This window comes from Perca fluviatilis, chromosome 11 (assembly GCF_010015445.1).
Source record: "Perca fluviatilis chromosome 11, GENO_Pfluv_1.0, whole genome shotgun sequence".
NCBI classification, from domain to species: domain Eukaryota; kingdom Metazoa; phylum Chordata; class Actinopteri; order Perciformes; family Percidae; genus Perca; species Perca fluviatilis.
The window spans coordinates 12,269,477-12,294,463 of NC_053122.1; the positions used below are offsets into that span (position 1 = coordinate 12,269,477).

General features: G+C 40.0%; 1 protein-coding gene across 1 annotated transcript in view; it reads right to left on the reverse strand.

The window, feature by feature from the left end:
* Positions 1–24,987, reverse strand: part of carmil3 (capping protein regulator and myosin 1 linker 3) — a 97,920-nt gene that overhangs the window by 39,356 nt on the left and 33,577 nt on the right. The window contains 7 exon segments of the mRNA XM_039815464.1: positions 244–348; positions 8,700–8,776; positions 13,934–14,011; positions 16,157–16,266; positions 18,635–18,721; positions 20,704–20,798; positions 23,861–23,949. Of these exon segments, the coding sequence (XP_039671398.1) occupies positions 244–348; positions 8,700–8,776; positions 13,934–14,011; positions 16,157–16,266; positions 18,635–18,721; positions 20,704–20,798; positions 23,861–23,949 (641 nt within the window).

Genomic DNA, 24,987 nt, shown 5'->3' on the forward strand with positions numbered 1-24,987 from the left:
TTTGGGTTCATTGACATAGGAATTTTAATCTTTTTCTTTTGCTGTACGGAATTATGATCTTATCAGATACATATAAATAATGCCAAATGCAAAAGGGGTCAAAATGAATGAGGTTACAGTAAGATGTACAGATGTTCCTTTTTCATCCGTTTGCAGTTCAGACCATACAAGTGATTTGCATCTTGCACGTGCTTAAGGATGCCTAAAGATCCCTTTACATCCTTGCCTGTGACGGTGACTCACCTCAGTGAATCAGGCGGGACTTTCACAGAGGCCAGGCTGACATGGGTCAGGCTGAATGCAGAGCTGAAGAACTGGCGGAAAGTTGGCAGAGAATCTCTCGCTTTCCTGGAAAAGAACAGTAAAGAAAACAAACAAAAATACTTTAGAGTGTGTAGGAGTGGGAGGGAAGAGCAGGACAGAGGAGGAGCATAAAAGATGGACCACAATCGGGCAGTAAGACAGAAAATGAAAGACAAGAGAGTCAAGACAGCGGATGACAGACAGAGTTGATATGCTGATAGATAAAAGTGAAAGAAATTTTGCAGCAGACAAGCAGAGAACTGACAGAGAGGGAACGGAACAACAGGAGCGAGAGAGAAAGAAGGCTAAAGTAGACAGATGCTAGCTGTGACATTCAGGTCAGTATTATATCAACCAGACACTAAATAGATGGAGTTGGCATTAATTACTGCCACCAGTTAAAAAGGTAACAATTGGCCAATTAGCCAACCATCTGCTTGGCATATACTGTACATTAGCCTGTCATCAGAGGATGGACAGAGAACACGTCTGTGTGTAAATTCAACATCCCTCTGAGTCATACTGTAATACACAAGGGGACAATTCCCTGCATTCACAGGATAGATGCAGTACACCGGTTCGGATCTGTGTTTAGAACTTGTCAAAGCAGCCAATCTGCCATTTCAGCCCCCACTGTACAAATAATTTACCACAGGAGAGGATGAGGAGGGGGTCTGGAGACAGTGGGGGAAAGTGATGAGAGGCGAGCAAGAGTGGGTTTCAGTAAAAGATCACCTGCTACCTCTAAACTTATGAGTATTGTTTCAGTGACAAGGCACTTTGAACAGCATATTTAATAGGACTCGTCATTTCAGTTAATGATAAACTACAATGCAAAAGTCACTCATCAGAAAATTCAAGAACAGCGAAAAGAAAGAGAACCACTTCTATTTTCAGATAATTACTTCATGGCATTCCATGTAAACCTTTTTAATGGCAGACATTTTGACTCATCCCAGCAGGAAAAGCACAGGCGTGACTAATTTTGTTAATGAGGGCTCGGTTCCATGAATGGAATGCAGTCACTAACGTTATTAACTGCAGTAGTGTTTCCGGCTATGACATGTCAGAATGTCTGCCAACGCATGCAACATGTTTTTCTTTCGCTACAGACGTAATTAACACCAGATGTTTGAGTGAATCATTCTCGTTCAAAATAAAGCCACACATCATAGAGTAATGGAGGAGTAAAGATAAACAGCCATGTTTATTCAGGCACACCAGTGCTGTGAGCTGTAGGCCATCATCAGCATGTTAAGACTCTCAAGATGACAATGGAAATAGTCATTTCTGGCAGGTATAATGTTTGTTTACCATATGTTTTTTTTTTTTATTTAGCATGTTAGCGTCTTAAGTTATTTAGCGTTTAAAACAAAGTACAGCAGCAGATGGGAATGCCGTTAGTTTTGCAGGTAATTTGTCGCAAAAAGTATCGGACAGAGTTAAATTAAAAAGGTAAAAATGGTCACATATTATGCTTTTCCGTGTTTTCTGTCATATCTACAATATTAAAATGTTGGAATATCATGTTAAACGTGGCCAAAACTTCAAACAATGAGGTAAACTTATTTTAGACAAATCTCTGTGAGATAAAATGTTCAGATTTCCAACTGAACACTCCGGTTTCAACAGTTTTTTCTACTCGCGGCTAAGTTTTACGCAACTCTGAGCTAGCCTGCTATGATTGGTCATTTCCTCCAAGTAGGCAGGACTGGAGTGTTTTTTTTTGTTTTTTTTTTAAGCCACTGCGGTGTTAACATTGTCCCATGTTACTACACGCTAATGGCAATAAACAATGTCACCTTGGCTGCCAGTGTCGTTAAATTTTCCCCAATTCGGGTCACATTACCCCTGAAACATTTTCTGTTAGTATTTGGTTTAAAAGCCTTTATTTGCAATTGTTGCCTGTAGAAATTGCTGCTATATTCTATAAGTGTCAACTGCTAACTAAACTAACACTAGCTACATGGCTAATGGCAGTAAACAATGTCATCTTGGATGCCAATGTTGTTAAATTCTTCCCAATTCCGGGTCGCATTACTGCTGAAACATGTCAGATTGGTAGCGTTTGGTTCAGAAGCCTTTATCTGTGATTTTTGACAGTAGAAAGTGCTGCTTCGTTCCACTACAATCTAACGTTAGCATACTGCTAACTAGAGCTAGGCAATATATTGATATTATATCGATATCGTGATATGAGACTAGATATCGTCTTAGATTTTGGATATCGTGATATCGTAATATGGCATAAGTGTTGTCTTTTCCTGGTTTTAAAGGCTGCATTACAGTGATGTCATTTTCTGAACTTACCAGACAGTTGTAACAGTTCTATTATTTGCCTTTACCCACTTAATTATATCCACATTACTGATGATTATCAAAAATCTCATTATGTAAATATATTGTGAAAGCACCAATAGTTAACATTACAATATTGTGATATTAGATTTTTTCCATATCGCCCAGCCCTACTGCTAACTATTAAGTTGCTACATGCTAACGCGACATAGCTGTAATCTTGGTCAATGCTGACTGGGCTTTTTTCAGGAGGAGGGCTTAAAGAGACAGGCACTCCTCATACAGAGGGTGAATACAGGTGCAGCAGCCATGGGCAGTATGACAAAAATAAAGTGTTTTTTTTTAACATTAAAGCATGTAAACATGTTCTAGTACAAACACAAAATACAAGTATTATTCTGAAAATGCTATATAATAGTTGCCCTTTAACCTCACGGTGGCACAAGAGGAAGAGTCAGGGGATCACCATTGTTATTAGGCACCATAAATTTCTGTAAAAAATTCCATGACAATCTAATAGTTGAAATATCAACTCACTTATTCCGAAAGGCCTACCCCACATAACTCCACTCTCCATCAAATTCATGGATATACTGCTTTCTTTTAAAAAAAATTTTTAAATGTGTTTGTTTTAATTATATTTGCCTTTTTAACTGTATTTTTGCTTGTTTTAACTATAAGGTGTCCTTGAGTACTATGAAAGGTGCCCATAAATAAAATTTCTTCTTCTTCTTCTTCTTATTATTATTATTGTTATTATTATATTTCAGTCAGGACCAAAGTGGTGGACCCAACCCCCCGTGTGAATGACGGAGATTATTATCTCTAAAGCAACGCCGGCAGTGGGGCTAGATAAATGACCTCATTGTTTGTGTAGTCTATTTCTGTGTACATGCAGGGATAATTTGTATGTTATACCGAGGATATAGTGACCTTTACAAATTTAAATCCTGCTGACACTCGAAATACGCTCTAAACTTGGAGCTGTATTTTCATGTACTGACTTCTGCAAAATTGCTGATTCACAAAATTGTTGTTGAATCATATACTCTAAAAAACAATTTCTTATGAAATCAAATGTTATAGCGTTTCATATTTTGTTTATATACTTTATAATATAAACAAGGCATTTGCCTGGCCTATTCATTTCAAATATATGCTTCAGATCATTTAAAGGGGAACACCACCTAAATTAAGAATTAGATTGCTATTTCCATGGCCGAGAAAAGTTCAATCAATATTTCTGAACATGAGCTACTCTCTCTCAAAGCCAGAAATCAGAGACTCAAGTCTCAACCTTGTGATGTCAAGTATCAATATAAAGTATGGAGTCTGGAGCTGCTTCACAGACAATGAATGGGATACTGATAGTTTTCTTTTTTTATACTCAAATGAGCTACAGTATATTCTATTGTACTGTTCTCCGTTGTGAAACAGAAAATGTACCTATATACCCAGAACATTCCCCTAGGTGCTCTCAGTGTCATTTATAACACCTTTCCCAAATCATTGTCTATGGAGCAGTTCCACACTTTATACTTGATAAAAATCACAAAATTCAGTTTCAGTAGTCTAGTTTTTGTATTTGGGAGAAGTTTACAAATAGTTTCAGAACATAGGTAGAACATATATACATTTTTTTTTAAATGGGCGTAGTTCCACTTAAGTTCTTTCTCTTGAACTGATGCTTCAACTCCTTTAAATTTTATTTCAACTGACGTTTCAACAATTTCACAAACGCTTTAACCTCCTCGCATATAAAACCACGGCATGACTCATCAAAATATATTTACACTTCAAATGCTTCAACTGCACATTGACCATTTTTTTTTCAGAAAACGTAACCTTTTATAGTACTAATGTTCATTATTTAATTTTATTTATTTGCTACAGAAATAGTTAACTTAAGGTTTTTGTTCAAAATAAAACCCCACATTATTAAAGGGGTGATAGAATGCAAAACCGATTTTACCCTGTCATAGTTGAATAACGACAGTTCAGTGGGTAAAAAGGACATACATTGAAGCTCAAAATCCCATTGACACCCCTTTATTATGAAAATCTCATATTTTGAAACTGCCGCTGAAAACGGGCGAATCTCAACAAAGCTGAGTTGCTTGCGTAAGCATCTCAAAATCCGGAACCTTAAGACAACAGTCACGCCCCAACATTTACATACACAACTGACCTGAGATCAGGTAGTCTTCTGAATCTAGCTAGGTCACGCAGATCTCTGCTATTCCATTACAAAATTCACTTCTGAAACTTTTTTATGTCTTCACAAATATTCATTAAATTGAAATCGGACACCGTTGTTCGCTTTATAAGACATATAGTTAGATGTTGTGTAAGTGGCGTGACGAAATTCAAACTGTAATATAATCGAATTAAGGCGAAAAGGAAGCTAACTATCCGTGGTTTGTAGCTACACATAGCTAGGATTGAAGGGACAGTCGCAGCTAATGAAACACTGTCTTCACAAATATTCATTAACTTGAGATCGGACACCGTTGTTAGCTTTATAAGACCTTTAGTTAGATTTTGTATAAGTGGCGTGACATGTGTGTAACATGAGGTAACAGATTGCTGGTGTAACAAGCTCGCTGACGGAGCTCTCACTCTCACAAGCACTCATAGCAGGCCGGGGTCTGTGAAGGAAGGCAGGCTGGGCGGCGAGGCAGCACCGGCGGGCGGCGAGGCAGCACCAGCGGCTAAAATCCGACACACAGTCTTACCAAATTTGCAATTAGCCATCAATTTTCGTAAAACGGCCCATATTTGAGCTTTATATAGTTGATTTCTCGCTTAAAAAAGTATCAGAAGTGAATTTAATAACGAAATAGCCCGACAAACAATGTATAACTTTGCAATGAGACCTGCTGTCGAGTCTCCCATGTGTTTCTATGTAGTTTGCTCAAACCAATCAGCGCGTAGCTCATTCTGAATATTCATCAGCATACCATATTTGGAAGAAAAGCTCTTGTTCCAAATAGAGCCATATTCACAGGGTAGTTAAGGGCCTAATAAAATATCATTCGGGCAATTTTCAACCCAACCAATGTTACATACCCCATTAGGAGACCTTAAGGAACAGTGTAAAATACCCTATATAATCATTCTATCACCCCTTTAACATACCTGCAAACTCAGAAGGGCTGAAAAATGTGACACATTCTCTTCCCCACAATAGCTTTGAATACAGCACGAGGCTGGCGAGGCGAGTTTCAAGTGAACGCAACATCTGTGTTGTTTTTCAGACAACGGCAGCAGCAGACTGTTGCTGAAATCCTCTACAATGAAATACAGACAAACTTTTACACCGTTTAGTGGTCAGCATTTTAAAAGTGTTTACTCCATCTGCTAGCTAACGGTAGGCCAACATAACCTGCTGTCGAGTGTAGTGTTGACTAGCGTCCCGTGCGCCGATGTTTCAGTTGCCTCTAACGTCCATTTTTGGAGCATCAGAGAGAAACGCATGCATTTAAGTGGCACCTAAATAAGGCACCGAAATCCGCGTTGCTATTCGGTCCGGTAGATAACAGTCGTGAAGGCACCAGTGCCGTATTAGCACCGGGTCTCCGCGCCCCCCAAAATAAAAACTCTTTGGATCTACACAATTCACGTGGATGACATTTTCCCCATTCAAAACGGCGATTTTCGCTGAAAAGCGACTAGTTTATAGGTTATGTATTAAACATTAGCAATATATCAACATGACATGACTTAATATCTCCACTGATGCAAATTCAGTCTGAAACAACAGATCACCTGCCGTTGGCAGCATATTTGTATTGTGTCTGAACCTGTAGGACATCATAACAGAAAAGCTGCTCTGCACTCCTCTCTCGGATTACTGAGCCAATTTTGTCGTGTGCCCATGTGTTTGGCACAGCTGTCTAATTGGTATGAGAGCAGTAATGTGACTGGCTGAGAATATAATGAATAATTACTACAACCCACCAATTTCTATTCCGCTTCACCAAATTCCTTTGTGCATATTGCACTGCGAGTATAATTCCTGGTGCACATGACAGAGTGGTTAACACTGACTGTTGTGATTGCACGGTTAAAGATCAGAGTTCCATTTAGGACTTGCCGAGTTGGCAGTTAACATGACAATGACGCCAGCTGCAATTACTTTTGGCGGGTGTTAATTCTAAGCCACACACGCAGGCACGCACGCACACACACACACACACACAGGCACAACAATCAATCATTCTATTCTTTGAGCTACAGTATACATAGATTGTCCTAGTAATGTAGGCAAATGTATGGTTGACCGAGTCACACGTCTTTCATAATGCTCTGACATTTACCACACACAGATAAAACCATGTCACTTGGTTAAAAGATAAAACTGTATGTAGGGAGAGGAAATGAATAAAAGAAAATGTGAGATGAAGAAGAGAAAAAAGCAAGAGAAAATTAAGTTATGAAGGGTAAAAAAAAAAAATGCTAATAAGGGAGAGAGCAATGGTGGGAGGCAAAAAGAAAAAGACCAGGATGAAGATAGTATAACAGTAGTGAGAGAAAATCAGGAAGCCACATTACAAGCCCCTGTCATTGTCTATTGTGATAACCTTCCAGTGTGTGGAACACCAGCTCTACTTTGACCCATATGTAATGATTAGCATACAGAATGATAGTGTCACGGTCTCTGTCACAAAACACTCTCCAGGGAGCTGTATCAGCAACTCCTTACCACACGTGTAGATGTGTTTAACTGTATCTAACATGGACTGCTAAATGTTTCTCGAAAGCGCCACATCTGTGTGTGTGCATGCGTGTGTGCGCATGTGTGTGTGTGTGTGTCTCCGTTCCATATTCATGAGCGGCAGCCAGGCAGTTCTTATCAGCTGGGTCAGCTTTGTGGCTCCGTGTTGTGGCTGCAAAACCACAGCCGACTGACTAGCAACACCAGAGACAGCGAGCATTTAATACCAGAAGACCCATGACCAGCAAGAGGTGGGATAAAATATGAAGAGAGGGAGGCAGAGGGGAGCGGAGGAGGGAGGTGATGAGTGGGAAGATGTGAGAAGAAAGAGCAATGGTAAAGGGGGATGAAAGTAAGTTGGAGGATGTGGAAAGGGAGGAGTGATAAGGAGAGACAAAGGAAAAGGGAAAATGAGGAGGAAGGAAATAGGAGAGAGAAGGAAGTAAAGCAGATGATAGAGTGAAGGAGGCAGTAAGCAAGAAGAGATGGATAAGAGAGGTGAAAACAGCCATGGAAAGGGAAAGATAAAAACCAAACCGAGAAGATGGATGGAGCGCGGATGTCTCCAGTAAAAGAAAGGGTAGAATCTGGGGAAATTCCATTTTACCTATTAGAAATTAAAGAATTCTGTGGTCAAAGCGCTCCAGAATGAGTAAGAATTCATAAAAATAAAGAATGAAGAAAGGTGAAAAAGAGAACAAGAGGTGCAGCCTGAAAGATGCGAGCGAGAGAGCGAGAGCGAGAGAGAGAGAGAGAGAGAGTGTGCAGGGGTTGGAGTCTGGGGATTGGAACAATAATTCTCGTCTACAATTTGTCTCATTTTTCACCAACTTCTTCCACAGTAATTCTGTAATGTAATATGCTGAGCAGGGAAAGCTCCTGGGGAACACGACACTTTGGGAGCCGGAGCCGCTTCTGCCTGCTAGCTAGGTAAACACAAACACGCACATACACCCACACACATACATTTCGTAGCACGCAAAAAAGAAAAATCTTGGGACATGCAAACAAGTGCTTGACAGATGGAAAACTTGTTAGCAAACAGAGACATATAGAAATTAAAGACAGACAAGAACACATTCTGTACACACACACACACACGCACATATACACACACATGCAGTGAGCCAGAACAAATTAAGGGGGCGAGCCGAGCCTGTGCACTAATTCCATCAGTGAGGTCCAGGGCTAAACACTAATCTACAGCAAAAAAATAAATGATCTGCGCCTCCTGACTGGAATTCCTCCAGAGCGGTTTGGCTGAGTCAGAATAAGAAAACAAATGTGTTTTTTTTCTTCTTAAAAAAAAAAAAAAAAAAAAAAAAAAAAAAAAAAAAAAAAAAAGGCTCAACAGGGATTTACACTCAAGGTGAACGCCCACCTGTGAGAGAAGGAGTTCTTGGAGAGGTTCAGGTAGGAGAGGTCAGCACAGCAGCCTCGCAGCAAGGCCCCAAACAACTGGCAAAGAAACAGAGACACAGTAAGATAAATGGGTTGTGTTATGTTCACTACAGGGAATGTGAATGTGTTGTATAACTGTTACTTTGGCTCTTGAACACTGCACAAATTATTATAGCGCAGATTAAAGCTGACACAAATGCAATTTGAACACACTAAAAAAATGATGCTGCTGTAACTCTTTCTTGGCAGAAGCCTCTTCAATAAAAATATCCCTAAATGTATCATGCTAGCGTTTTAGATGGCATTAAATAATAGAATTTCATAGAAGTCTTGACTCTACAGATTGGTGTGGGGGGGGGATGTACCAGAACAAATGAGGTTACTGCTGGTCAAAGGAGGACGAAGCAGTCTTTGCAATTTGTTTTAGGATTCATTTGATCCTTTTTGTGCCATATGGTATAGTTTACCCAAGATAATGCAATATTAGTCATTACGTTCACACACACACACACACAGACACACACACACACACACACACACACACACACACACACACACACACACACACACAGACACACACACACACACACACACACACACACACCTCAACAATGTGCGACTGCCAAGGAACATGGAATGCTACATTATTACTGTGTGCACTTGAGCAAGGCACTTAACCCTAAAATGTTGTTTCGTCTGAGACATTAAATTGTGGTGTCTCAGTCTCTATTTATAGAGCCTTCTATATTTAGGCTGATAGGCAGATTTGGCTCAGGTAGTCATTAACTTGATGCCTACACTTTTGGGTCTGTATACAGTGGTGGAAAGTAGTATTTACTCAAGTACAGTACTTAAGTACATTTTATTTTACTTAGTACTATTCCACTACTGTACATTTCAAAAGGGAAAATACAGTACTTTTTACTCCACTACATTTATCTGACCGCTTTAGTTACTTTTCAGATTCATATTAACATAAAACGTACGATAAACTAGGTTAAAACTTAAACCTGTGGTTCTCAACATGATGTACATGCATTATTAAGTTATTGGTGTGATTTCCCTTTCAAACTTCATACATAGTTTTATTTAAATAACTGTTCAAGGTATAAAGAGGTAAAATGATCCAATATATATTTTTTACATGAATGTGTGTACCACAATCTCATACATCCAATAGCTGTAATATACTTCAGTTAAACTCGCAAATGTCGACCTCATGGTGCATAACAGGAACAGACAAACCAATATTGCCCCTTATTGAGCCATGCCATAGATTTGGAATGTTTCAAAGTTGTTGCATTTAAAAAAATAAATCTATACCCTTAATGGGAAATGATGAAATGGAAGTCAAAAACACAACATATTTTGAAAAGGAAAAAGCTTGGGTTATTTAAGCCCTAATAGTTGGAAATTTAAATTTGTTATGTTCTCGTCCATTTCAGGGTTAATGGCCCATAGCTCCAGCAGCTGAATAAAGCAGACGCTGTGTTTCCACCAATCTTTCAAAATGTGTACGGAAAGTGCTCATCTGTCAGGAAAAGACTACGAATTCCCGATAGCATGGCCAAATGGGCAACAAGAAGAGTAATTGTATTGCACTAAATCAGAATCAAGCTGAAACCACACCAGTGAAACAATTTATTACTTACATTCTTTAATTTGTTATACTGAATATCCATCAAATGTCAAGTTTCACATTAAATATGGAAAAAAGCCACTAAAAAAGGTGTGTAGGAAATTAAATATGCTGGGTCACCTAAAGTTCCCCTGCTCATATGATCAATGTGAAATCATGCAGCAATACAGCCATTTATCTACCATCCATCAAAGTGCATATCAAATCAAGCTCATCTTGTAAGGATATGGCTCACGTTCAAACTACAGGGCTCTGGAAAGTACCAAAATGAATATAGGAATCTGTGACCAAATTAATCTTGAAATAAAGATGATATATGTGTGTTTGTTTGACAGGAGAGAGCTCTAGGCAAATATGATCGGCATCAAAATCCAATTTCTTGTAAGACTTTTTAGGAGCATCTCATCGCTTGCGAGAGGTTAAACTATCGAAAGTGAATCCATTTTTCCCTGGCAGTGTGATCCATCACGCAAACTGACTAATCGACTGTCATCAGTACATCAACCTAGATTAAAACAGGAACTTATTAATAATTCAATCCAACAGGCCAACACTAAAAAAGACAAATTCTCTCTCAGACACTTCCTCTCCAAAGGATAAATGACAATTAGCAAAACAGCGATGGCGGAGGGTACTTTTTTAGTCTCAAGGGGAGTTTCAAAGCGATACAGGGGGAGACAAAGTTTGAGAACTTGCAAATAAAGGAGAACAGATGCTATTACTTCCACTCATGCACATAATTCAATACAAAATTCATGGCCCACATTTACGGGGAGGGAGGAGATTTAGTTTCACAGGGCGGACCATTCCCTCCTGAAACTGATTCCTGCCATATAAGCTGCCTGCTCCTGGGGTTTAAAACACCCGCAGTAAAGTGTAAGGCATTGTGGTAAAGAAAAAACAGTGGTGGAAGTAGGAGAACTATTCGGATCCTTTACTTAAGGTAGTAATACAACAACGTAAAAAAAATCCATTATAAAAGCTCTGCATTCAACCTTGTGTATATAAAAGTAAAGTAGTAGTATCAGCAAATGTACTTAAAGTAACGAAAGTACTAATTATACAGAATGGCTCCTTGTAGCATATACACACATAAGTAGTATTATCATTTTGCGTTAATGTGTGAGCTGCATTTTTGTTGTAGTTGGGTTGAGATGTTTTTATCTACTTTATAAAGGATTGGGCAGTTTGAAGTTCTAATCCTTAAAGTGCTCATATTATGTGAGTCGAGTGCAGATGTGAGTTGCACATGCGTCACTTTGCGAGATTTCACGCAGATCTGTTTTGCGGTTAGCCACAGAATAATGAGATAGGTACATAACATAGCAGTAATTTATTATTTAGTGTAAGGCATCACATTTTCTCGGCATGATCCCTGATGTCAGTTCTAGATTAGAGGCTGAAGTAGCCTACAAGAACCTGCAAACGAGAGACTTCTGTAATGTCAATACAATAAAAATGGACCTACATAACAAAGTTCGTTCACTGCTGGCTACAAGTTAGCAATCAAACACAACAAAGGCAGTCACTTGAACAGCTCTATTGTAGTCCAGCCTTTACTTCCGTGACAAACGTGCGTCACTTTGTAACACACGTTATAATGCTCGCCTAGCTGCTAGCATGACACTCCCTCATGCTTTGCAACTGACAAGCTAGCAGTACTAACTGTGCATGTGCGACTCCCAAAAAAGATGGTACAGAAGTGAGATGCCTCACTCTGTAGCTAAAACAGAGAGCTCAACAAAACAAATTTCCCTTCGGGGACAATAAAGTATATCTTATCTTAACACACAGGGTGAAAAGAGGAGCGGCAGCAATGTGCAGTACAACAACAAAAAAATATGGTGTTTTCTGAAAATTAAACCACATAAACCTGTTCCGGTACAACCTCTAAATACAATTATGAACCTGAAAAGGAGCCTAATATGAGCACTTTAAAATTGTCATGAAATTAAACCTTGTTTGTTAAACTATTTATGATCTGCATTTTTCAGAAATAGCCATTCTATATATTTACCTTCTATAATTATCTTTTTAATGGTAGTTTACACTGTAAGTGGCGGAGTCAGCCATTTCTCCTTCACACATACAAGGGACTCACAGGACACAATGCATGTATGTAGTCAAACGATCCGGTTTGTAATTTTATCTTATTGATATCAGCCTTACTGTTTTACTGTTCACTGTGGTAAAGCTGTATCAGAGCTCCAACTAAAGATTTCCTACTGCTGCTAGTTCACAGCACCTGGCGAAACACAGGGTGGCTTTTGTTGTGAAGCAGAAACAGGAAACGCAATGTATTTGTCACGGAGGCTAGTACTGATAGCGATAGTTAGCTAAAAATTCCAGACTAAAATGACTTGATAAGAGGGAGATTTTTTTTCACTGAACAATACGTCATATTTTAAAAACTGATTATGTTTTGTATGAAAGAATCTCAAAAATATGCAAACTACAGCTGTTAGATAAATGCGCTAGAGTTAAAACACAAAATGCCCCTTTAAAATGTATGTCAAGTACAGTACAAGTACCTCAAATCTGTACTTAAGTAGAGTACATGAGCAAATGTTCTTAAGTTACATTGCACCACTGAGAGAAACAAAGTATTAAATCAGCAATGGGTTTTAAATCTGCTAGGTGAAAATGATTGTCTAAAACCTGCAGACCAGCAAAAATGTGTTATCTGACGAGGCATCATGGCAATATAGTGAGTGTGGAGTTCAGACACCACCCGCCCTGCTGAGGTGACACGGAGCAACAGCAGAGCTCAGAGTAGATCTCTAGCTGACTTTGACTTCTTACCTCCCAGCAGCACAGAACACAATGAAATAGGATATTTATGTCTGTTTTATTCAACCTTGCATGTCATCCTGTCAGCAGCAATACAGCACTGACAAAGCAGCAGTGACGGGACATAAATAAATGTGACCTCCCGTTCAGCCAGCAATTTTCATAAACCTCTACATCTTCCAAAAGGGGGACAGACCCTAAAAACATCCTGAGTACAATTGGAACTTTCCACATTTCACTGAGGCCTGTATATTCACAGTCAACCGGGAAGAACTGCCATTTCAGCAATAACCAGCAGGGGCAGACACATTCAAGCATGGTCACTGGACTCTTTCAGAGAGAAAGCTTTGTCATCCTTTGAGCCGTTAGTGTATCTGCTAATGCGGCAAGACACCGTTTTTGTCACACTGGCAGACATGCTAAATTTAGACACAGTAACAACACAGACAAAGTCATCTCTCTGAAGAGACAAAGATGTGAACAAACGCATGAAACAAAGGCTCCTGCATGCTATTCATACAATGTATCGTTTGTATAATTCATAAGAGGCTATACAACTCCATTGTAATGCATTGTAAGAGCTTTCACCATCACTCAAAGCATTATTATGCACAGAGGAGCTCTAAGAAAGACCGAGTCTACTGAGGTAACATTGTTTTTGTGTGGTGGGCGATTCGTATTCAGGACGCTACCCCTTTCTGTTTCTTGGCCCGAAACCCATCCTAGAGATGAGATCGAACAGCGACGGGTGGATAGCGACTCTAACAGAGAGATTAAGTACAAACCGAGTCCACGGTGCAGTCTGTCCCAGACAGGTCCAAGTGGACCAGGCAGTTGGGCTGGGCCAGGAACAGGTACAGGTTCTGCACGGGAAGAACAACAGTGTCTTTTAGTGAATGAATATGAAAAATCGGAATCAGAAACAGATTTATTGCCAAGTTGGTTTTCACATACAAGGAATTTGCCTTGTATATACATCTTATACGTATACACAAATATATGGTGCTTATAAAAAGTATTAACTACCTTTGGATGTTATCATGTTTTATTTTATTACCACATTGAATCAAAGTAGATTTTGTTGAGCAAAAAAATAAAAATAATAAAAAACCCTTTATATGTCAAAGTGAAAACAGCTCTCTCTCTGACAACACATTGTTGGACTATGGGGCTTTAAAAATACTGGCTGGTGCTCTAGTTCAGTGTCACCTTAAGGCTCTGACACACCAACCCGACCGACCGTCGGCAGAAAAGGCAGTCGGACTGATCAGTCTCCCCGAGTTGGTCAAAAAAGTGCCTTGGGATACACCAAAGTGACGCAGACTTGAGCGTACGTTCTGCGCGTGCGCAAGACGTAATACGTCTCCATAACAGCAGGCGGCGTTACATTTCCTTTCCAGGATTGCTACCTTGCTGCCGTGAATTCCGCCAGATTTCACTCTTTTCTGCCGGATATCAGTTACCTTCCGCTTTCTTTGTGTTGGAATTTTAAACTCCAGTCGATTCATGAGGACTATGGTTTACTGCTCCTCAGATCTCTGCAGGGTAAATCCAGACAGCTAGCTAGACTATCTGTCCAATCTGAGTTTTATGTTGCACGACTAAAACAACTTTTGAACGTTCACGTTCCACCAAAACAAGTTCCTTCCCGAGGCTATTTTGCAGCGGCACCGTGGCTCTGCCCGGTGCTTAGCGCCACCGAAGACGATTGTGATTGGTTTAAAGAAATGCCAATAAACCAGAGCACGTTATTCTCCCATCCGGGAATGCTGTGTGGACTAGCCAGACCCTCTTCGGCAGCACTGTGGAGGAAGGTCTGGCAAAGCGAGACTAGTGTCACCTTGACCAAGCCTGTTAAGCTTGGTGTGATGGTTTTCAATAAGCAATCAAAAATCTACTTTGTCAATAAAAGACGTCATAGAAGAAATTCGTCAGGGCCACTAATTTGGATTCTTCTCATATTGAGAGTTAATAACAGTTGGCCAGGTGCTTCACCTGTCGCAGCTTTATGGGAGAATGGCAAACTGTGTGGTCTGATGAGAGCATCATCTCATCATAAACATACTGGAGCATCCCCAGTGTGAAGCATGGTGGGGGGAGCATCATGCTGTGAGGATACTTCTCTGCAGTAGACCCAGGAAGGCTTGTGAGTGGAAAATGAATGCAGAAAAATACAGAGATATCCTGGATAAAAAAACCTGATGCAGTCTGTTAAAAAAATATGTTTTACTTTGTTTTCCAGCAAAGCAAGCAAAAAGCCAAGACTATACAGGTGTCCTGGAGTGGCTCAGTCCACAGCTCAGTCTAATCCAGAATTTGTGGCTAGATTTGAAAATGCTGTTCACTCACAATCCCCGTGCAACCTGGCAGAGCTTGAGCAGTTTTGCAAAGAAGAATGGAGTCAATACTTGGGCAACCATCCATTTCCTGTTTGTAATTCATTTAGATCAATTGGACAGTAAAAGGGTCTGTTTCTATTGCCACATTAAATTCACACGATTAAATGTTGTAAAACAGTAGTCCGGTTTCCATCAGAATGTTTCTATCCACTACCGTTGCGCAAAAATTAGGGAGTTAGTTATCGAGAAAAACAGCTGGTGGTGCAAATTCTCCAGTCAGGTGCCATTTAACTATTGCAGAAGAGCGCCAGTCACACCTGGAAATATATATTAGTATTTCTATATAGTATTTCTGTTTGGTTCATGGATTAATTCGAGGAAGGTTACAGTCTCCTCATCACTCCACAGGTTTGTCTGCTGGAATTCTTTCATTTCTACAGTGGATGTATGTCATGATTTATTCACTGAGGCGGTTTCCATTGCACTTTGTCGCATTCACTTGTTATGATACATCAAATTTTCCATCACAGCCATTCTAAAAACTTTTGTGAACTCTTTTTTTTTTTTCTCAACTTGTTGGCATTTTTACTGACGATGGGAACGCACTTTGTAAAAAAGAAAAAGAAAAATCCAGCATTTCATTTGTGTGTTTGTAGGTGTGTCCCTCACCGTGGCATCCTCTCCAGACAAAACCCCAGGGTTTTTGCTGAGGTCCAGATGCAGCAGAGAATTGGAGTAGTCGTCACTTGAACACAACGCCTGGGACAGAGTAACCACACCTAATGGGGGGGAGAAGAGGGGAAGAAATGGAGGAGAAGGGAAATAAAAAAAAAATTAAAAGGTTTGTTATATGCATCCTTCAGTCATTTCATTATCTTATAATCATCCTTTTTCTCCAACGGGCCGATTTTTTGCTCTGGACGTGACTTATTAGCAACTAATGAATGCAAATCTACATAATGGAAGCGGGTGAGCAAGCTATTTGGCAAAAAAAATAAAAAATAACTGAGCAGAGACTAGTGAACTCCAAAGGTAGGGTAGTATCAAAAGAGCTTTTGTAGGAAGCCAGCCACTGTTTACCCCGCATCCCAGTATCCAAGTGTACCCTGAAAGCCAAAACAAAATCATTCTCTCAAATCAGATCACTACACAATTACACCCACAGGCCCGATGGAACCCCTCATTAAAATCCTCAGCCTGCAAGATTGATGCAAAGCACAGCACGCCATGGCAAGTTGAGGATTAAATATAGACACAATAACAACACGGGAGAAACATCTAGCAGCAGCAACAAATAAAAAAGTCTAATCTGTGTGCCATTCACTTGACTTAGTATCATCGATTATAGCTAGCAGTTGTAGGAGCATTGGGGAGTGTGTGTGGAAGAAGCCAGCTACTGCATGTGCTGCCCTGAAGCCGGCAAGGCGCTAAGCTCTTCATCCCTAATTTGTAGCGATTAGGAGTGAAATGAGGGGAAGAGGGGACAATGTCTAATCCCCCCTTCATCTATCTATCAGACTTTTAGAAGCCATTTGGACTGTGTGACAATGTCAAGTGTGTGGGAGCAAGGATGTGGGAGCATGCGTGATATATCTGCCTATTTGCATGTCTGATCACATCTCAGAGACAGCATGTGTGTGTGTGTGTGTGTGTGTGTGTGTGTGTGTGTGTGTGTGTGTGTGTGTGTGTGTGTGTGTGTGTGTGGCCTACAGTAAGTGTGTGTGCACGTGCTTGTCTCGGCATATGTGTAGGTGTGTTAGAGACAGAGGGAAGGAGGGGAGGTGGGAAGATATCCATAAATATTCAACAAAAAATGCTCATCCCCTGCAAAGTCATACCAACACCCACCATTCAAGGTCAGCACCATCACTGCATTCCTCCGGAATTACTGTGTCAACCCACTCTTTTAAAATCGCACCTAGAGGTGTTTTCCCATTCGTAACGTACACTAATTGGGTATCGAGGTCGCTGTCTGTGGCATATGCACACCACTCAGCTTTCAGCCTTATAATTACGGCCAACACCTCCGTAGCCATCCCGCCCTACAAAGGCAGCAAGCAGTCAGTACAAAGGCAGAGGAGTGGCAGAAAGAAAGGGTTTAGTTTGCAAGCTGGCCAGCAAACCGTACAACCGACAGAAATGCTGTAATGCTTCCATGTTATTATGCCACTTAGGGCTGGTTATTTTAGCCCCCACACGTTGGTTAACAAAAAGAATTACCAGATGTCAGTTCACCAGCACGGATACGTTTTAGCTTTAGCAAAAGCTACCCATGCTCTCTTTCTTTACCTTTTCTACCTAAAAAAACTATTTTCATGAAAATTTTTTCCACTGAAGAAATACTCCCAATGAAAACTGTCCACAGAGAGGTGTGCAGAAAGGTTTATCTCCATTGCATTGGATGCAGAAATCTCCCCGAAAAAATCTCCCTCCAACCGGCTGTCGAATGTTGGCAACCCTGTATTTTCACAAAAATGCTATTATCCCTGGCATAATCAATTTTATATGGTAAAACAGACACTAAAACGTCAGATCTTGACAAAATTTTGACCAAATAAGTAGTGACTGTGTTTGCATTTGTGTAGCAGCTTACTACTTCTGCAACTCTGTAAAAAATATAAAAATCATAATTTAACATAAACTAGATAAACAATGCGATAAAAGATCAAGAATGCTGTAAAATATGCTATAATGACCAAAAATGCTATTACGAATAAGCTAATAGTGTATGGATTTAACATCCATATCAATATGATCCTTTTGAATCTGCTGTAATACTAGTGGATGGTTGTACTGTCTGGGATAAAAGCCATAGAAATGGGACACTGCACTAATGCCTATGTTGGATTTTAGGGGGGGGGGGGACCGATCAACTACTTATGATTCTGACCCGATTATCATTTGGTAGATGGGCAATACTGTTCCCTGCATGGGTCTTTTTATCTATGTGAGCCCAAGCCCAAATAAAACTGAATTTGGGGCAGCAGGGCAACATTGTGGTTCAGAACGCTTCCGCTCTTTGAGCAGGACGCATCATTTTTGTACCAGTTCCAACATTTAAATGAACATTTATGTACATTGAATAGTAAAAAGATGTGTGTGGGTTTACCCCCAAGAAGCTACTGTGTCTAAGAGGAGCACTCCTACCTTTGGAGGAAAGAGAGGTCTTGGAGAGATTGAGGAGACGCAGTCCCTTGTTGAGGCGGCACACTTGTTGAATCAGGTTGGAGACTCCTGGTTTGAGCAGAGGGAGGGAGAGGAGACAAAGAGAGATGGGGAAGTTGAAGGCCTTATTTAATACCAAAAACACACATAATCACCCATCTAGAGCCAAAACAATAAAATGTTTAATGATCAACAATTAATAAATTGTCAACTATTTAGATTTTTTTTAAGAAAATGCTGTATTAAATGTGAATATTTGCTGTTTTTTTATAATGAACTGAAAACCTTTGGATTTGGACTGTCAGTTGAACGAAAACAGCAATTTCAAGACCCCACGTTATGCTGTGGGAAATTGTGATTGACAGTTTTGACTGTATTGTGTTATTTTAGAGACCAAACTATGATTAAAAAAAAAAATAGCTGACATAATTCATAATGAAAATAATTGTTACTTACTAGGGCTGCACGATATGAGGAAAATATGCAATAACACTGCTGAACATCGAGATAACGATATTACACGCAATAAACAGATATTAAATGTACTCAGTTCTGCTGCATTCAGTATTCTTCTACAATACAACAAAATGCTTGTTGCATTTAAAATAAATAAATGAATATGTATATATAAATAAACATAGAAAATAAAAGGCACCACTCAAAAAAGAATGAATGTTACATTTTAATGTGCAGTTTTCTACTTATATTTTCTTTCAACTAGCACAAAAATATCAGTTTTGTGTCTATCGTGATATATTGCAGCTTTCCCGATGAGTATATTGCGCCAGTTGATATTGCGATGACGATAAAAAAAATGTATATATTGTGCAGCCCTATTACTTACAGCCCTACACCCATCCACTTTTAGAGTTATGAGCCCAAAAAGAGCTTTGCCATACTTCAGGCTAAAATGCAACCTCTCTCAGTACACCCCCTCCAAAACACACATACATATATAGCTATAGTAAACCCCACAAGTATATTACTACAGCTAAAAAAAAAAAATCACACAGACAATCTCACTTTCTCCCTTTCTCACTTTCTCCCATATACCCAGTGCAGAAACAAGCCCATATAAATATATGCCAAGCCAGCTTACATAGCACCTAGTTTCAGCTCAACAATTCGAGTAAACACACTGCAGCCATAATTACAATAACCTGAAAGGCTCGGCTTTATTAAAAATAAAAATTGTAGTGCCAGACTATAGATATGACTATTTGATATTATTATTTTATTATTATAATTTTTTTTATGTTTTATATTTATGTGCCAAACATTGTTTACTGATTCCAGCAGGAATGTGTACGTACAGAACTTCTACTGGCATTAGAGGCATAAAGAACATTGTAAACGGACACAGCACCGAAGGTCATTCTTTACTGTGATTATGAGTATTATCGTTATGATGGTTAAGGCTGCAGCATTTTTGTGGCTGTGGTCACAATAAAGTAAGTTTGCACACTCTCAATATACACACACAAACACAAACAGAGGGTGGCAATTGTGAGCAAAAAATGATTTATTGAAGTGAGTGGAAGTGACGTGTCAGACGGGAGGACAGAAATTAGCTAATGAGGGATAGTGGCCTGCATGCAAAGCCTGACCCTGGCATACAAACGCATGCACTCTTTTCGGTTGTACAAGTGTGAAAGAGGCACAGGGAGAGAAAGGTGTATAGTGGTTACATAATTATAGTGGTTAGTAATTATTTAAAATGTAAGTTTCTCGTGTGTATGGAGCAACCCTAATAGGAGGTTCAGTTTGTGAGGCGAGTTGTAGGCGAGACTGAATAAAGAAAAGCAGTTCTCTAAAGAGGAGGACCACTCATAGACATACTGCATGAAAGATAGATGAAAGAGAAACAAAGAGAAACAGAAAATGAGGGTTCTGCGAGGAGAGACATTGATTTTGAATTCTTTGAGAGCAAACAAAAGCAGCAGCGAAGTAAAAGAAGCAAAAGAACAATCAGCGGTGCCCTGAAGAGAGAGAGAGAGAGAGAGAGAGAGAGAGAGAGAGAGAGAAAGAGAGATCAGAGTCTAGGCCGGTACCTTGGTTGTCTAGTGTGTTGTGAGCCAGGTTGAGAGAGTGAATCACAGAGGCTGGGTTCTCTGACAGTGCTGACGCCATCTTCTGTGGAAAATCCCTGGAGAAAGAAACGTTAAAAAGGAAATATTACATTTTCTCTATTAAAAAAAACATGCTAATTCAATAAAATGTATCAGAGTGAGTAAATCCATCGGAGAGATTTCCCTAATTCAATGAAATGCACTTGATAAAGTTTCACCCTTACACCTCTTGGTAATCAGTGCAAAGTGCCCTACTCAAGCAGTGTTGTCCCTTTGCAGAAATGGTAATTGAATGGAAATAGGTTTGTGCTGTAAACATAGAATGTAAAGGAAGATGATTTAAAGTGGACACATATGGTAAAAATTTAGTTTGTTATTAAAAATGCACAATAATGACACCTTCTGTAGGACATGGGATGAGAAGACACAAATATTTGTTGAAGGGGAACCCCTTCTAAATGACATTTGAGCTCTGCCGGGCTTTTTAGCATCTTTCAATGCATTGTTTTGGTTTTGCAGGCTGCAAATAATCTGTTTTGGTTCACTATAACCGCTCTAATCAACCTAAATCCAGCAGCAGACAGCGGTTTTCAGTGACAAAAGCTCCGATAACCCCATTATACACTACCTGTATAGCTCTAAATGGCAGACGGACAAAGTTAGCGACTAGCTTTTGAACATAGTGTAGAATTTAGCAGCTGAAGAGCCAGATATTTCTCTCAGGATTTGGTGGGGACCAAAAACAGAGCTAAAAGGAGAGTGAATAATGGACTTCCATTACAAGGCTAGTGTTGCTCTGTGTCTGTTGAATGTGTAATTAGCAAATGTTTCAACATGTTCGCCACAACAACTTCATGAGATGAAAATACTGTACGTCACCGTTAAGTTTAGTACTAGATTGGTCCGCTGCCTCAAAGTGGACTAAAGAAATATTTAAGGCTGCACATTATAAACATAAGTAACTGTAGTTGAAAAAGATGTATTTGGTGAGAATCCGCTTTCACTTTAAAAAGGAACATGCTGACTTATTTGGCGTATTTGGTGTATTCACCGTATCCCCGAGAGTTACATAAGTCCATACATACCCTTCTCATCTCTGTGCGCGTCGTAACTCTGTCTGACACACCCACCGCTAGCCTAGTTTAGCCCAGATCCTGGAGGTAACCGGCTCCATCTAGCCTACTGCTCCCAATAAGTGACAAAATAACACCAACATTTTCCTATTTACATGTTGTGATTTGTATAGTCACAGCGTGTACAAATAACAACGTCACACGAGACGCAGCCATCTTCTAACAGTATCCATACTGGGAACTATATTCTCAGAAGGCGAAGCAATGCTATTTGGGCGGAGTGATTAGCGCAACACCTGAAAAGGACCATTGTTACCCTCTGCTCCTCACCACAGGGCTTCTCAGGTGCTAGCAGTGCTTCGCCTTCTGAGAATATTGTTCCCAGTTTGTATACGGTTAGAAGATGGCTGCGTCTCATGTGACCTTTTTATTTGTACACGCTGTGACAAGTGTTTGGAATAAAATGCTTATGAATGCAAGACTCCCATTTTTTCTTACTGTGCTGTTCTTTCACAAATTTATGTCTGTAAATCACATATTTAAAATGACAAACAAAAAGTGTATTTCAGTGGGTCCAGGACTCCAGACTAACTTTTTTCACTAGGAGCACAGTGGCCCCCAACTGAAAATTTTAGGGGCACAACCAGAAAATTTAGGGGCACACCGTAAATCAACATGCTAACCAAATATTCACATTTCTACTAATTTCCACTGTATTACTAATAAATACTTTGATAATAGATGCAGAAATTACAATGTGCTGTTTCAAATTCAGTGTCACTTTTGAAGATGCAACATAAGGTAAATTGACAGCCCCATCGCTGTCATGACAGTAAAAAAAATATATATATATTTTGTTTATTATTGTATTTGTATATTATTTTTTAGCCTGTTTTATTTTCATCATGACCGTTTTTAATTGCTCTTTAATGTTTCATGTAAAGCACTTTGAATTGCCTTGTTGCTGAAAGGTGCTGTAGAAATAAAGCTGCCTTGCCTTCCAACCTCAGCCTGTCAGTCAGTCACCAGGTCATAGAAACCACTGCTGTGCCTGCTCGAAGTGTAACGTCAACAGCACCGCGACCGCTTTCGGCTCGCCATTAATATCATATCGCAGCAAACGCTGTCTGCATGAAGTTATGAAAAACCGTAACCACACCTGAAACCACTTTATCGGCATTTCCGTAAAACTGTAGAGCCGACGTAGTTTGCATCGTCTGCAGCTCTGTCAGGGCAAATTTACTGGTCGCACATGTGATTCAGTTGCGCACACTCAAATTTTGGTCGCAAAATGCGACCATTTGGTCGCAGTCTGGAGCCCTGGGGTCCTTAAGTCATATACTTTAACACTCATATACCGTGCTGTTTGAATATCTTACATAGTATAAATATATTTGGGCTTTTTTTTTTCACTTCACTGTGAGCGTTTGGTGCAGTGCATGTGGAGAGCCTCTTAAAAAAATGTCCCTCTCTATTGGAAGCGATTTAACACAGGGAAAGTATTCAAACTTGGTATCCTCATCATTATGCTGCAGCAAATCATCTTTGCTTGAGGCAGCCAATTCATCTCAATTAATACTAAATAGGGAAACTTCTCTGCTAAATGATACTAGCCATGCATAGAAGGTGAAAACTCTTGCCAGGTGAAGCCCAAAATCTCACTAATGATTCGTTGGGGAAACAATACACCTGCCACGGGCAGACTGGAGGGACCTTTATTGGATGAAAGAGTGGAGGTTAAGAGAGGTGGTAAAGAGAAAAAGGAGGAGAGACAGAATTGGAAAAGGTTAAGACAGCAGATGAAGGGTGAGGAGGAGTGGAGAGCTGAGATGAGCTAAGGTGAAGAGGTGAGACGAAAGAAATGGAAGTGAGAGAAGAAAATACAAGCAAAGCAGAAAAGGAGAGGGGAGAGAACAGACTGGAGCGTGTATAAAAAAGGACAAAAGAGGAGAGGTGGAGGAGTGTTTGAGAGGCGAAGGTGTGAGGAGAGGAAGAAAAGGAGAGGAAATTAGATTAACAGAGAGGTGACAGGCAGGGCTGATGATGTCAGGGAAGAGGAAACCTACGATTTCAGTCCTGCATTCTCCAAAGTGAGCTCCTCCAGACTGTTGGACTTGCTGACTGTGTGCAGGACCTGGTCCACCACCTCTGACCCCTGGAGACAAAAACAACCAGCATTGGATCTTGTGACCAGAGGTTTCAAATGGATGAAGAATATAGGCGAGTGAAAAGCAAGCAGTAACCAGAAACAACAGAAATCTGCTTTTGTTAAAAGCATTAGGGCTGGGCGATAATTCAATATGATAATTTAAATTTCAATGGAAACAATATCGTGGAAAAATCTGAGATTTTGTGATACTCAATGACGTTAGTCTATATCCACGACGTTCCACTTCTGGGATTGCTCCGGTGCCGCCGGAAATTCCGCCAGATCTCCATCTTTTCGGCCGGGTGTCCAGTACCTTCTGCTTTCTTTGTGTTGGAATTTTAAAACTCCGGTCGATTTATGAGGACTATGGTTAACTGCTCTTCAGATCGCTGGAGGGTAAATCCAGACAGCTAGCTAGACTAGATCTATGGAATCGGAGTTTTCTGTTACATAACTTAAACAACCTTTCCCACTTGACATTTCTGCATGTGACGTGACCTGCAGCAGCAGCCCTCCACACTCCACTTGAGCAGCGGTCGGCTCGGCGCCTCTCAAAATCTGACGAAAATCTTTTAAACTGACCTTTGTCGATCAAAAAAAACAGACAGATTCAGCAACTGCATGGCCTATTTCTCGCTTAAAAACTGTTTTCGTAAAATACAAGATCGTATTCAGAACGAGACGCCATTAGTCAGTTTTGAAATTCTGGAGCAGCAAGACCCACGTGACGCGTTCGTCCAATCAGCTGCCATGTGTTGCGGTTCGGATCTTTTTTCATGAACCGTACCACCCCTAACGTACATGTTCCACCAAAAGAAGTTAATTCCCGAGGCTATTTTGCAGCGGCACCGGGGATCCATGCAGTGCTTAGCACCGCCCATAATTGTGATTGGTTTAAAGAAATGTAAAGAAGAAAAATTAAATAAAAAACAGCACGTTTTTCTCCCATCACAGAATGCTGTGTGGACTGGCCACACCCTCCTCCGCAGCGCTGTGGAAGAAGGTCTGGCAATGCAAGATTACAATGACGTAAATTGTCAAAAA